Here is a 15724-nt window from a genome sequence, read left to right on the forward strand (position 1 = left end):
GGGACAGCCTGACCCGAAGCCCCTTTGGAAACAGAGAAGGGGGGCCTGGCCCCTCTTGCAAGGAAGGGACTCTCCCGTTACCTCGTTGGGAGCTGGCCGGGCGTGTGCTTTGGTTTTCCAGACAATGGTTCGCATCACTGTCTGGGAGAGGAAGACGGGCAGAAGTTCCAAGTGGATCATGTTGGCCGCCTGGAACACGAAGCTCAGAATCCAGCCAAAGGCCTCTTTCACGGCGACTGCCGCAGGTTCTGTGGTCTGGTTTCCGAGAAAGGCAGCACAAGGCTGCTTCCAGCGCATACGCACAGACTCGTTTCAGCCCAAACAGTTCAGGGTTAACTTTTGGAAGTCCCCTTCACCCCACCCCCTTCCCTGGGGAAGCTGAGGGATGGTTTTGATCTGTGCCTGGCAGGCAGAGCTTGGGGAGGTCCCGCCTTTTCCCGTCTCCCTCTTGCAGGGACAGGAGGTGGCCCCGGCTGACTTCTCTCTGTGGGCGGTGAAGCCACTCAAGGAGGCACCCAGGAATCTGCACTTTCTGGCCGCCTTGAACTCATGTGACCTCTTTTCCTGGGGAAGAGGAGGGGGCCGGGTGCTTCTCACCCCCCCCCCCTTCAGTGTGCAGACAATTCAGGACACACAAACAGCATGCTTGCAGTTCCTGGCAATTCTAAACCAGGCCCTTCTGTAATCCTGATTTGGGCCGAGTTCCGTTTTTTGTTCCTGAGCCTCTTTTCCATGCTGAGACTCCACTCCGAAGGGGAGAGTGGACTGGAGCATCTGGGGCCTGAGGTCTTTGGCACCAGGATTTGAACCCATGAAGCCGCCCGTTGTGCAGGGTTCCCCAACATGTTCTGTGCAAGAAGCCAAGAAGGATCAGGCCTTCTCGGACAGGAGACCACAGCGGAAATCCAGGGTTGCTCTGCACAGGCAGGCCATGGCAAACCACCCCTGCCTGCCTCTTGCTTGGAAACCCCCCTGGGGTCCCATCCGTTGCTTCCTGTCCCCACAAAGCCTAGACCGGGGGTAGTCAAACTGCGGCCCTCCAGATGTCCATGGACTACAATTCCCAGGAGCCCCCTGCCAGCGAATGCTGGCAGGGGCTCATGGGAACTGTAGTCCATGGACATCTGGAGGGCCACAGTTTGACCACTCCTGTCTTAGAGCAAGGGTAGTCAAACTGCGGTCCTCCAGATGTCGCTGGCAGGGGCTCATGGGAATTGTAGTCCATGGACATCTGGAGGGCCGCAGTTACCCCTGGCCTAGACTGTTCCCCCTTCAGATTAGCCAGAGCCGACCCTGCGCAGCTTCTGGAATCGGACAAGTTCCGGCGGCCACAGTGGCTGCTAAAGAGGCCTTGGGGGATTGACCTTTCACCGCAGCCCCCCGCGGCCAGCGTTGAAGGGGCTCCGGGACTCCGGCTCTTGCCCGAGGACACTTCACTGCAGCGTCTGGCTCTTCCTCGGCTTCTCCTCCGCGGCGGCCCGCGGAAAGCGCTGCAGGGCGGTCGGGCCGCGGCGAGGAGTCCCGTGCGAGCCGGGCCGTGATGCCCTGCCAGGACCGAGGCAGGCAGACGCGGGCCCGCCGGGGAGAGGCCTCGCGAGCGCGCGCGCCCCGCTTGTTGTCCGGCCTGCGGCGGCTGCGGCGCGGGACCCGGGGGCGTGGCCGGGCGCCTCTGCCCGTCCAATCAGAGGCCCGCGCCGCCGGAGCCCGCTCGCCCTGGGGCGTGGCCGAGGGGGACGTGGCGGGGGCGGGGGCGGGGGCGGGGGCGGGGCCGAGCCTGGGCGGGCGGGCGGCGCGCGGGCGCCTCTCCCGGGCTCTGCGAGGGGCGCTGAGGCGGCGGGACAATGGCGGCGGCCTCTCCTCACCCGCGGGCCCCGGCCTGGGCGGCGGCGGCGGCGGCAGCGGGTGGGCCGATCCTCTGGCTGCTCCTCGCCCTGCCTCCGGCGGCGACGGGTGAGTGGCCCCCTCGGGCCGGGGGGGGGGCGGGCTGGGGGAGGGGCCGGTCCTGCCGCCCTCTTCGCCTCAGGCAACATGGCGGGGCCGCCGCGGGGGGGGAGGGGAGAAGGGGCGGGGGGGCCGACACAAAGGGGGGCGGGGGGGCGAGACGAGCCTCTCTCTTGGGGCCGAAGTTGCGCGGGCGCTGCAAACTCTCCTCCGCGGAGCATCGCCCCCTCCCCCCCCGCCGCTTTGTCTCCTTCCTTCCCCCGCCCGTCCCCCCCTCCCTTGGCCGCACTTGGGACTCTGCGTCCAGCTGTCCGGCGCCGCAGCCCGCCTGCTCCGCTCCGCTCCGGTCTGCTGCGTGGCGGGCGAGGGGCCCCTCGGAGGCGGCGGGCGGGTGAGCGGCGTCTTCGCTCTGGCTCTGGCGAGGTCTGCGCGGGCAGGGCGCTCTCCCTCTCTCGCTCTCTGGGCCCCGACCAAGTTTGCGCCTTCTCTTCGGCGCGCCGCCACGTTTGCGAGGGAACCGACCGTGCGGCATCCCGGGCGAAGTCGGGGGGCAGCGGGAGAGCTTCTCTGCTCTCCCGGCCCCTCGCCCGACGCTTCTCCTGGGGTCCGACGCGGCGGGGAAGAAAGTTCGAGCGGACGCGAAGTCGGTGTGCGGGAAATGCGGCAGTGCTGGGAGACGGGCTTTTGAAAGCGCGGTCAGACAATCGCACGCAGAGTCGAAAGCTGTTTTATCTATTAGTGAGTTTCGACTAGTTTTTGCATGAGAAATGGGATTGGTATGCAAGGACGGCAGGAGCAGGACTATAAAGCCAGTTTCCATTGTCACTTGATTGCACCACAGAAACCTATTGCATTGAGTGTGGCCAAATTTGAGGCATCTATACTCAGATTTCTTGGCTTCCCTGTACAAATCTCCGTGTGCAGTTATAGCTAATGTCTGTGTGAACAGATTGCATGGTAAATATTGTACCATGAAGCACTATGACAATTTAAATTTGAAGTCTGGATCTTCATGGTTTTATATACATTTCCAAAATCTATCAAATCATCAGAGCTTGTGTCCCACAGAAATCACAATTTGCCGTTTTGTGATCCCATGATAGGGCACACTGATGGATCTCAATCATAGAGTTGGAAGAGTCCATACAGGTTCCTGTTGGCAGCTGAGGATAGGACATACAGTATTGGCTTTAAACTATGTGTAAATCAATCAGAGTAGTTCAGCAGTGGAATTGGCTACATAGGGAGGTGGTGAGCTCTCCCTCAGTGGCAGTCTTTAGTCAGTGGCTGGACAAATATTTATCCTGGATGCTTTAGGCCAGGGGTAGTCAAACTGCGGCCCTCCAGATATCCATGGGCTACAATTCCCATGAGCCCCTGCCAGCAAATGCAGTTTGACTACCTTTGCTTTAGGCTGATCCTGCACTGAGCAGGTGGATGGTCTAGATGGCTGCTTCCATCTCTAGGGTTTTGTAATTCTGTCTAGTCCAACCCCCCGCATTTATGAATCCGTATGACTTTGACATGAGGTAACCCTAAATCCACTGACTGATCAGAGCTGACATTGCTTCCTGGGGAGTGAAATCTGAAGAACCAACACATTAGGGCACCACTTCGGAGCAGGACACTAAATAGACAGTGCAAAGGAAAGCCAGTTTGGTGTAGTGGTTAGGAGTGCGGACTTCTAATCTGGTATGCCGGGTTCAATTCCGCGCTCCCCCACATGCAGCCAGCTGTGTGACCTTCGGCTCACCACGGTACTGATAAACTGTTCGGACCGGGCAGTGATATCAGTGTTCTCTCAGCCTCACCCACCCCACAGGGTGTCTGTTGTGGGGAGAGGAATGGGAAGGCGACTGTAAGCCGCTTTGAACCTCCTTCAGGTAGGGAAAAGTGGCATATAAGAACCAGCTCTTCTTCTTCTTCAAATAATTGAGGATTCTCTCTCTCTTTTAGATAAAAGCAGATGTTTCAGATGAATCTTATAAACACAGTTCATATTGAAACCCACTAGCAGTATAAAACAATGTTGCATCCAGCATCTCTAATGTGGTGCAGAAATCTAGGACTGTGACATGTAGTATGATCCTGATGAATTTTGCAGGCAGGGGTTTTTGTTGTTGTTGGTAATTATGCCTGTAAGTTACATTGCATTCCTGTCTACAAACAACATCATAAAAATAATAGATTCAGCTGAGGTGGTATGGCTGTGGCATGAAAGCATTGATCTGAGTTACTGATCTTAGTGGCTTTTACATTAAGACATTCTAAATTCTGATCATACATGCCTGCCACATGGTCTGCATCATAAAATAATGGATTAAGCATCTCTTGTGATTCAAAAATCTTATTTATGAAGCATGGACCCCCCCCCCATGCGTTTTTACGTGCAACTGCCTCAGATTCGCCATCTGTAAACCGCTCCGCGGTTAAAATAAAAGCCTAAGGGCAAGTTGGGAGGAGTTAGGGCGGGCGCTGTCCGTGATAAGAACTCGGCAGGGCGAATCAGGAGCCACGAAGCGGCTCCTGATTCGCCCCTCCGACTGTCACTCCTGGCCCAAGCAGGCAATGCCTGCTTGCTCGTCGTCGACTGCGCCTCGATGCGGGGAAAGGAGCAGGGACGGCGCGTCGAAGATGCGGCGGCCCTGCTCCCTTCCAGCCGCACACCCTCCCAACTTCAGCCCGAACCCGCACAGCATGCCCACGGCTCCCGCTCGCCCTTCCCTCGATGAATGTCCCAACGCCGCCGGCCTCCGGAACCCCACCACCGAACCCCACCACCGCCCCCACCGACCCAGGCAAGCCACCCACCGCCGCTACACCCCTAAGCTTACCACCCTCCCCATCCAGCCCCATCCCCACGCCCCACACCGCCTCCGTCGCTGCCCGCGCCAACACCCACCCCCCAACAAGCCGCCCCAACTCCGCCGCGCTTCCCAAACAACACCCTACACCCCCCACATGATCCTTTCCCCCCAACCCACCCACCCACCCTCCGACGCGCCCCTACTTGCCGCGTCGCCGCCTGCTGCCTTCTCCCACGCCCACTCCGAGCCGTTAGGACGCCGGTCCCAGGCCGCGCCCCACACACGCGGCTGGGACAACACCACCAAACTGATCCATGCATGCGCGCCGTCCCACGCATGCGTCGCTCTGTTCCCCCACCCTATCCCCGCCCACCCAACCCAGCCAGACCACGCATGTCTAGACTTCCGGACATGCGTCACTCTCCTGCGCCTCCCCCTCCCCCCCAACCCCGACCGCCCGATCGACTCCCGCTGCCCAATGCCACACCGGCCCATTCCCACTCCGCCCTCCACCCACGCTGCCCGAGCGCCGCCTCGCAACCTCCCCAAACCTCTCCTTCTGGCCCATTTTTATAAATGGGCTTTGTTTCTAGTCTAATTATATTGCACTTTGAAGATAGAATCATAACAAGCAGGAATCTAATGAGGTGTTGCTTGGATCTGAAGCACAGGTCCTCATGCATTTTGTTTGTAAACAGTGTCCCAAAATTTGTAATCTAGCCATAGTTCAAAGAAATCTGTTCCAACTGCAGGGGTATAACACCCATATGTGGTGATGGGTCACCATAGTTATATACAGACTGTAAGCCCACTGTGTTCTTTGTTTTGAATGCTCATGCCATGACTTTTAGCTTGAAAATCATGTATCCAATGTGTCCTAGCATTTCAGTGGTTGAAATCCAGAGTTCATGACAAAGATTATTATCTAAGAACTATAATTTATTGTTAATCTTGTGGCGCAGAGTGGTAAGGCAGCAGAAATGCAGTCTGAAGCTGTCTGCCCATGAGGCTGGGAGTTCGATCCCAGCAGCCGGCTCAAGGTTGACTCAGCCTTCCATCCTTCCAAGGTCAGTAAAATGAGTACCCAGCTTGCTGCTGGGGGGTAAACGGTAATGACTGGGGAAGGCACTGGCAAACCACCCCGTATCGAGTCTGCCATGAAAACGCTAGAGGGCGTCACCCCAAGGGTCAGACATGACTTGGTTCTTGCACAGGGGATACCTTTACCTTATTAGGTTGTTGTAGTGCTGACAGCAAGGGGGTTAGATCCTGCTGCATCCTAACTATTTTTCCAGTTAAATCCTAAAATGCTTAACTTAGTAATGAATTATGTATCCATACTCCCCATCTACTAAGTGATCCACATACAATGGAGAGGGGTCATTCTAGAGCAGATGGGATGGCTCCACATATGATTTGTGGTAGAGTTCCTTTCCTCCTTCCCAATTCTAGAAAATTGGAACACCCAACTCACATTTTTTTAATCTTTAATAAACAGGATCATTTTGCACAACTTTACCATAGTCTGGCTTTGTTCAGATAGGGAATATTCAGGAAGAAACTATCCCAGCAAGTCAGGAAAGGGGCTTGTGTATTTGTGGCTAGAACAGTGGTTCTCAACCACTAATGCCGCGGCCTTTTAATACAGTTCCTCATGTTGGGGTGACCCCCAACCATAAAATAAAGTGTTCTTTCACAGAAATTAAACCGAACCTGACCATTGTATATAAATGGTATATAAATTGTTGAGTGCCTTGAGGAGGAGCAGCAACAGCGGCGGTGTCCCCCCCTCCCCCCCGGGCCAAGCTGCTCACCCTGCTGCAATGCCTGTGAAAGGGTCATTCAGCCCCCCAAGGGTGTCCTGCCCCCCCCCCAGGTTAAGACCCACTGGGCTAGAAGCATACTCACTGCTTGAGGGGAGCTGCTGCTTCCTGTTCCTTTACATGTTATGTGTTTTCATTTGCAAAACCAATGAAAGAACCAACTACATGGATTGGGATGTAGGAAACTATATTACAAAAAGGATTAACTTTTGCTCATATACCTGGCCCTGGAACACCTAGCCGCAGTGATCCATGCGACGGTCACCTCTATACTGGACTTCTGTAACTCGCTCTACGCAGGCCTACCCTTATTATTATTATTATTATTATTATTATTATTATTATTATTATTATTATTATTTCGAGTTACAGTGTCTTAAAACCCCATTAAAACTCCCATTAAAAGACTTTAAAATGTCATAACATGGTGGCACAATAATAAGATCCCCTTCCTACCCCCATTCCTAAAAAAGGGGGGGTGGAGGAGAAGGAGGTCAACGATGTTCAAGAAGAAGCCCGGGGGAGAGCAGTCGATGTACCCCAGCAGCCCCAGCCTCAACCATAGACCTGGCGGAAGAGCTCCGTCTTGCAGGCCCTGCGGAACGTTGAAGGGTCCCGCAGGGCCCGCAGCTCACCCGGGAGCTCATTCCACCAGGTGGGGGCCAGGACCAAAAAGGCCCTGGCCCTGGTCGAGGTTAGGCCTGCTTCCCTAGGGCCGGGAACGACCAGAAGATTCTCACTCGCAGAGAGCAGAGCCCTGCGGGGGGCATAGGGCACTAGGCTGTCCCTCAGGTATGTGGGCCCCAGCCCGCATAAAGCCTTAAAGGTTAGAACCAAAACCTTGAACCGGATCCGGACAGCAATTGGTAACCAGTGCAGCTGCCTTAGCACAGGCTGGATGTGGGCCCTCCAAGGTGTGCCGGTGAGGACCCTAGCAGCTGCATTTTGTACTAGCTGGAGTTTCCGGATCAGAGACAGCGATAGGCCCGCGTAGAGCGAGTTACAGAAATCTAATCTGGAGGTGACCGCTGCATGGATCACAGTGGCCAGGTGTTCGGGGGACAGGTCGGGCACTAGTAGCCGAGCTTGGCGAAGATGGAAAAATGCCTGGCCGGCTACTTTCCTGACCTGCGCCTCCATAGTCAGGGAGACATCAATGGTCACACCCAAGTTTCTGGCCTGGGACACGATGGTAAGATGCGCCCCTGCCAGGGTGGGTAAATGCGCTTCCTGTTCCCGCCCCCTACTTCCCAGCCACAGGACCTCCGTCTTTGACCCGGAAACTACAGCTGGTCCAAAACGCAGTGGTCAGGATCCTCACAGCAACACCGTGAAGGTCCCACATCCAGCCCACCCTCCCCCAACTGCTATGGCTGCCAGTTGAATTCCGGATCAGATTAAAGGTTCTGGTAATTACCTTCAAGGCCATTCGCGGTCAGAGCCCAGTGGACCTGAGGGACCGCCTCCCTGCCTATGCCCCCAAAAGAGCTCTGCGCTCTACTGCCACCAACCGGCTACTGGTCCCTGGCCCCAAAGAAGTCCGCCTGGCCTCAACCAGGGCCAGAGCATTCTCTGTCCTGGCCCCTACCTGGTGGAATGAGCTCCCAGAGGAGATCAGGGCCCTGATGGAGCTTAAACAGTTCTGCAGGGCCTGAAAAAGGGAGCTCTTCTGCCAGGCATTTGGTTGAGACCAGGCATAACCAACAGTGAATGAAGGGCTTCTGCTCTCCCCCCCCCCACCCCCCGAACTTCACCAGAGCGCTCTGGACCTGTTGTGCCATTGCGCTGTTGTACTGTTATATTGTTATGCTGTTACAACCACTGTTATTAATATTATATTGCATGGTTATCAATGCAGATTGTTTCATGTATGGTTCATAAGTTCAATGTAAACCGCCCTGAGCCTCTGGGGAGGGCAGTATATATATATAATAAATAAATAAATATATTCCTACTGTTATGATGGTCAGTTCATAGTCTGACAAAGAGTGCTTGCACTCAAAAGCTCACGCCTTGAATAAATCTTTGTTGGTCTTAAAGGTGCTACTGGACTCTGATTTTATTAATGTTGCACTGTTAGTTTTCTTTTGCTTTGGAAGTAGGTTTTATTGTATTTGTGGATCGTTACTGGTTTTCCTGTTTGTATTTGTGCTCTGCCATGGGAAGAATGGGAGTTTCCGAAGACAGGGCGGAATATAAATCCCACAATAAATAACTATACAAGTTTAATAAATACATCAAGTGAACTGGCTCCATCTGGAGGTTGAGCTGTCCTGATTGCCACCTACTTTTGTGTGTGTTGCTGTGTGGGAGTTAATTGCATGCAAGTTGACCTGTGTGCTGCTAGCTGAAAGATGGTGTGGGATACACGAGACTCAATTGCCTCTGGATTATAATGGAACAAATCAAACACTTCAAAGTAGTGTGAATGCGCACAAAAGCTTATACCTTGAATAAAACTTGTTGATCTCAAACTTTGTTCTGCTGCTTCAGATCAACACTCTGACCCACTTGAATCTATCTTGATTAGAATTAGTTTCAGTTTGTCTTGCCTGCTGATACCAAGGCTGCAGTTAAGAAGTGTGAGTATAATCTTTGTGAGTTTGATCTGTATCCATTCTGGTTGGATAAGCAGTAATTAGTTGCTTTGCTTCCAGAGCTTTTATGAATGCATCATTTAGAGAGCAGAGTGCCAGATGGCTTTGAATCTGTAGTGGCTTGATTTCTCCTTAAACAAATCTGCCTCCAGATTTCGGTTCTGTAGGCAATTACCATCCTGTTTCCAATCTTAGCTTGATGGTGAATGTTGTGATGGTGAACCTGGCTCTCAGGTTTTAACCCACAACTGCTTTGGATTTAGGCAGGAAGGCTGAGACTGTACTTGTGGGCTTACTCAATAACTGGTTTCCAGAGAGAGTGGCAGACAAACCCCTTTGGACCTTTTCCCCTATTGACTTGTCTGCTAAGAAACTGCTGCACATTGAAGATTGTGAGGCATGTTCTTGGATGCATATTGGTCTGTTGAGCACTGGCTTTTTTGAAGTGAATGTGGTTGAGAGTTACTAGCAGTTCCCCAAAGCTGCAAGGTGTCATTAGGAGGACCTTTTTCAAAAAGAAAAACAGATGATAAGTGCTGTAGATAAAGGCAAGAATACTCCCATTGAAGAACCCTAATTAGCTTCCAAATGTAAGGACTTCCAGGACAATATTGGGATGCAGTTTGAAGCAATGGTCTTCATCTGTTCCAGAGACTGAAACTGTTCTGGAGAGGTCACCATGGGATCTGTCTATCCCTGTTTCTGTGTACAGTTAATAACTGGATAGTATTTTAGCTCATCTTTAACCGCTCCTGCGGTTATAAAATAAAGCCCTAAGTGCTATTGGGGAGGAGTTAGGGCGAGCTCTGTCCGTGATAAAAACTCGGAGGGGCGAATCAGGAGCCGCTTCCAAGTGCCACTTAAGGGCCAAGCAGCCAATGGGGAGGCGCACGAAGCGCCTTCCAATTGGCCCCCTCACCAGGACAGACCACAATTCCATTCACCCAGCCCAGTCTGGCTGCCAGTCTGCTCCTGACCACCGCAGGGAGAGGAGGTCAGCAGGGCTGCCAAGGGGAATGAGAACAGAGGCTGCGCCAACCCTTTTAGGTGTTTGGGCACTATGGATTAGAGAGGTTCAGGAGGTGCAGTGATGTCCCCCGCAAGCAGGAAGGTGCTTTCTGGTGCCAGCAGAGGGATTTTTGCTGGAAAGAGAAAAAGGGGTGTAATCATTTGATGGGCAGCACATTGTGGGTGCATCGTCAGAGGCCCCATGCGCATGTCATGGAGGCTCCTTTCATAGTCTGTGATGTGCGCAGGGGAGCCTGATTGCATGAGAGGGCAGAAGCTAAGGAGGGCTCTGCGTGGCCAGTAGCTGGATGGGAAACCATATAGGAGTTTGGGAGCATCTCTGCCTGTAGAGGCCTATTTGTGTGTCTGTCTGTCTGTCGTCCTTCCCAGTATTCTTCGACCCAGACATCCAGCCACCCATTCACCCCTTTACCTGCTTTCTCTCTCCCATCCATGCCTGTCTGTTGTAAGTGTCTGGCTTTCTGTATGTCTTCCGTTATTGGCCCCATCCCTGTATCTCCCTGTCTCTGCCTCCTTTCCTTCTTGCCTTGCATCTTTCCTGTGTTCCTTCCCTCCTGGCTTCCTTGTTTTCAGTCTCCTTCATGTGTTTTTTCGTTTTTCTCTGTCTCTCTCCATCTCTCTTTCTCTCTCTCGGTGTCCTCCTTCCTTCCTGCATTCTATCCTTCCATCCAAGCATCCATCTATCCCTTTATCTCCTGTATTGCTGCCAGCGATACCTCTCTCTGCGAACTTGCTCACTCTCTGTATTTCTTGCCTTCTTCCTGGCAGCCCTGCATCTCTCCATCTCTGTTTCTGTCTCTGATGTTGGGGGGCGGGGGGGATGTGTGAGCTCTCGGTGTCCGTGGCGTTCATTTCTGTGTCTCCCTGCTTGTATCTGTCCAGATCTATCTATGTGTCTCAGCCTGTCTGTCTTCCCTCCCTGCATTCTAGTGTCTCCATGCTTTCTGCCAGGCATCCATTTTTCGGCTTTCTTTCTAAACTGGCTGGCTGGCTGGGGAAGGAGGGAGGGAGAAGGGACTGCCTGGGACCTCTGGCCATTCGTGTGAGATATCTCCTCGTTGTGTCTTTCTGTGTGTCTCTGCTGTGTCTGGCCATATCTATCGCTGTGTATCTGGCTGTCTCCGTTCCTTCCCTGCATTCTAGTGTCTGCATGCTGTCTCCCAGGCATCCTTTGTCGGCTATGTTTGTAAACTGGCTGGCTGTTCGGGGGAGGAAGACGGAGGACGGTGAAGGGCTGGAGCAGGGACTGCCTCGAGGCTCTGGCCATTCCCTGGACTGGGGTTTTTTCGTGCCGGGTATGTCGGGCCTGGAAAGCTTGTTTTCCGGCACGAAGCCCTGTCCAAGGCCCCCTCCCACCCCAGGATCCCGGCTTCAGCGCAGGGAAAGGAGTTGAGCCACCGCGTCTGTGACACAGCGGCCCAGCTCCTTTCCCCGCTCCGAAGCCTCACGCGGTGGGCCTGCTCACCCGGTCGGGCCACTGACATCTGGGATGGGCCAAGGGGCCGATCAGGAGCCGCGCTAAGTTTGGTTTAATATAACTAATATTATTATTTTTTCTTTGTTACAGCTTTACAGTGTGTTTGCCTTCTTTGTGCGAAAGACAACTTTACATGTACAACAGATGGACTCTGCATAACTTCTGTGACTCGGAATGGAGATAAAATCATACGCAATAGCATGTGCATAGCAGAAATTGATCTGATTCCTAGAGACAGGCCATTTATTTGTGCTCCATCGTCAAGTGAAGGAGTTACTACTGTGCCTCATTGCTGTGACAAAGATTTCTGCAATAGAATAGACCTTCCAATTCCAACACCAGGTAAAAAAGAGTGTGTTTTTGTAAGTTATTTTAAAATGTAAAGGTAAAGGTAAAGGTATCCCCTGTGCAAGCACCGAGTCATGTCTGACCCTTGGGGTGACGCCCTCCAGCGTTTTCATGGCAGACTCAATACGGGGTGGTTTGCCAGTGCCTTCCCCAATGTAAAATGTACAATGCATAATATATGAGAGAACATAACGTCCTGATAAAATGAGCACAGAATGTGGATTAGCCGAAGCATTTTGAAGTGTGTCTACACAAGACCCAGGATGGTGTAGTGCGGCAGTTCTCAAACGCTTTTAGCTGGCGACCCTGAGGGCGGTGGGGTTGGCGCACACATGGGCAGGGGGTGCGCTCGCAGGCACACAGCACTCGGCTGGCGTAGAGGTGGCCATTACCAGGGCTCCTCCACTGCTGCCCACCGCCGGTGCCTGGGGTGAGCGAACAAGCGTTTCCTGCACCGGCTGCCAGGCGCAAGCACAAGAGCCGAGTACCTCTGCTGCTGCTGGCTTGGCTGTGGTTGGGCCCGGGCAGCTGCCTAAAGCCGCCCTCGTCGTCCTCCAGCTTGCTGCCTTCCCGCCGTTAAGGCCGCACCCCCCACAGAGTTTGCAGGAGACGCTGGGGCAGTAAGCTCAGGGCACACACGTCGTGCTGGTGACGGCTTTTTCTTTCCGCCTCCCTACATCTCCATTGGATCGCGGCAGCCAGGGGAAGTAAGGCGGGCAGGGCTGGCCACGTGTTTCGAGGTGCAGAGGAGCCTGCCAAGTGCCTCCCACTCTTTGGCGCTTGGTCACCTGGTTTAGTGGTGGGGGTGGGGGGGCTGCGTTTTTGGAGGCGCGGCAAGAATAAGAAGAATATTTGGTTCATATATGCCGCTTTTCTCTATATAAAGGAGTCTCAAAGCGGCTCACGATCGCCTTCCCTCTACTCTCCCCACACCAGACACCCTGTGAGGTGGTGTAGTGGTTAGAGTCCAGGACTAGGATGTGGGAGATCAAAGGCTTTTACGCACACTGGTCAAAATAGCGTGATGCCCGCCACATGGCGAAGTGCGATAGTTTATATCACCTCACTGGTGCTCCACATCTTAGAGCAGCTGTTCTCAACCTTCCTGGGGCTGCGACCCCAACTTTTGCGATGGCGTGCATGGGCGGGGTGTGTGGGCGCGTGCATGCACACAACAGTCAAGTTGGCATGGAGGTGGTGAGTGCCATGGCTCTGCCACTTCTGCCCGCCGCTGCCAAAGTTGGGGGTCGCGATTCAGGGAAGAGGCGACCATGGGGAAGCGCCTCTCTCCATGGCTGCTGTACCTGGCCTCTTCGCCTGCCTCTGCCGCTGCGAGACAGAGAGAAAGTGCAACCGGGAATGGCAGGCAGAGAGGACAGCCCACCGCAGGCACCACACCTCCTCCCTGCCTGCAGGCTACAGAGGAGATGGCTCTGGGATGCTCAGGGCCTCTTGCTTGTGCCCCCGGGTCAGCTAGGGCTCCTCAAGGGCATGGGAGTTGGTGGGCGCTCCTTCCCCTCATCCTCGTCCTGGCAAATGGTTGCTACTGCATATTCCTGGGGGCAGCCAGTCAGGCAGGCGGCAGGCATTCCAGCGTGCCACTTGCACCAGCAGTAGCAGTAGTGAGCTCTGGGCGAGCGTAGACAGGATGGGAGCGAAGGGAAGAGAAGGTATCCATTTGGGGACGAAAGGAGACGACGGGGGCGGGGAGATCTGCCTCAGCCGGTTCTGCCTCCTGCCGCCTGTGGAAGGGGCCAAGCGACCCCAAAGGCTGAGAACCACTGCCCTAGAGCTGTCCTGCCTTTTTTCTACCTACTTTTCGCACATCTTGCCCTCCTTATTTGCTGCTGGAAAAGACAGAGCAACACAGTTTAATCTTGTTGTAGTTTGACCTTTCTATCACTGTCAATCCCCTCCCGGCATAGCTGGTTGGCATTTTAAGTTCTGACAATTGCCGAATTAAAAAAAAAAATTATGCTCATTTGTTGAAATGCATATCCGCATATTCATTGAGGCATAGGATTGTTGAACTTGATATTTATTTTGATAGTTTAAGACAGATTTCATGTCGATCAAGCCTCCATGCCCACATGACACACCCACGGAACACCTGAATAAAGCTTCCTGGAAGCACACCTGTCCATCATTGTTCTTTGTCTGCCTCGTTTGGGTGACTGTTCTGGGATTAACTTCGAAATGGAGAATCTTCTGCTTGCCCTGCTGACCCAGATTTACATTCTCATGGGACGAGTTTATGTCACCCTCTTGCAAATGAGGGCAGACATGGCCGTGTTCTAAGAGAGGATGCTGTGGATATGGAGGAGGGTTCATCCTTGAGGATTCTTCCCCAGCTGTGCCCTGCAAAGCCAGACCTTGAGTCTGTTGAGGAGGGCTCACAGGACAGCAAAGCAAACATGGTTCACTCTCTCCGAAGTGCCTTTCCCCAAGCAAATGTGGGTGGACAAGAGAACCATGGACTGGTGGGATAATTTCATACTGGCCGCCTGGAGTGATGACAAATGGATCCTCAACTTCAGGTTGTCCGAGAGACCCTTTAATGAAATAGTCAATGTGCTTTGGGGGAGGCTGGAGCGCCAGCAGACATGGATGAGGCTGCCTATCATGGTGGAGTAGCAGGTGGCCAAGCCTTCTCCCCCTGGATCGGAGGACATCTGCAAGAATGGGTTTTCCCTTCGGCTTCTCAGGGAGGCAGGGGTTAATTAAACATCCTCCCTCACTTCCTGTCCTGTGTGCAGCGTCTCATTCCCCAGTCTTTCCCCTGCCTGGAGATAGGGAGACAGCATACACAGAAATCTCTGCTACTTTCATTTCTCTAAATCCTTTCTCTCAACTTTTCTAGCCTTCTTTCCCTCCTCCCACCCCTCCCTTCTCCCCTGTCCTCCTGTTTCATTGTTTGCTGGTCAGATTAGCGGCTGCCTGGAGGGGAGATTAGTGAGAGTGGTAGGAGAAGCCTGCTAGGCCTGCTAGGCCTGCTAGTGGCTTTTTGACGGGAAAGGAGCTGTGATGGCCCTTTTGAGAGCCTTATTCATTGCAGCTAAGCGCCTTTGGTCCCTGATTGAGTTCTTCTGGGACAATGAAGACTTCCTCTCAGCAGAGGAACTCCAGGTTCTCTTAGGGGCCTTGGAAAGAGAGGCAACAGAAGTACTTCAGGTCTCTTCTGTCGATGTCCCAGTGGTGGCCATCCGCTCTCCAGGTGCAGTCTCTGAGGATGGAGAGGGGAACATTACAGATACAGTGGCACTCCACAGAGCGCATGGGGCAATGGCGACGACAGTAAGAGCGATAACAATAACGTGTCCTTAACAGGGCAGCTATCGTGTGGGCAAGAAACTTGATACAGCAATTGCCAGCTGACAGCGCCAGGTTTCTTGAAGGAGTCAATAGACTCTTAAAGACTGCTTCCTCCATGGCAGATGCAGCTCCAGACAGCATAATATTTAATTCCAGGGCCAGGGTGTCCAGCACTGCGGCAGGCAGGTTTCTTTGGCTAATAGCATGGCCTGCAGAGATAAAAACATAACAAGAAACTATCAGGACAGCTTATCCCTTTGTTGGGAGATCATCTCTTCGGCCCTGGAATGTTTCCTCATCAAAATGAAGGATAGGAGTGATGCCTAGATACGTGAGGCGCAACACTGATAACAGACCTTCCCCTGGTGCCTTTTGCACGCAGGGTGCCCT

The 15724-nt window shown here is 53.5% G+C and overlaps 1 protein-coding gene across 1 annotated transcript in view; it reads left to right on the forward strand.

Moving 5' to 3' along the window:
- The first annotated feature begins 1772 nt into the window (after window positions 1–1772).
- TGFBR1 (transforming growth factor beta receptor 1) overlaps window positions 1773–15724 on the forward strand; it is a 36826-nt gene continuing 22874 nt past the window's right edge. Inside the window, exons 1-2 of the mRNA XM_077304549.1 lie at window positions 1773–1950; window positions 11765–12016. Coding sequence (XP_077160664.1) covers window positions 1842–1950; window positions 11765–12016 — 361 coding nt within the window. The 5' untranslated portion in view covers window positions 1773–1841. The remainder of the gene's footprint in view (window positions 1951–11764; window positions 12017–15724) is intronic.

This window comes from Paroedura picta, chromosome 11 (assembly GCF_049243985.1).
Source record: "Paroedura picta isolate Pp20150507F chromosome 11, Ppicta_v3.0, whole genome shotgun sequence".
Classification (NCBI taxonomy): Eukaryota; Metazoa; Chordata; class Lepidosauria; order Squamata; family Gekkonidae; genus Paroedura; species Paroedura picta.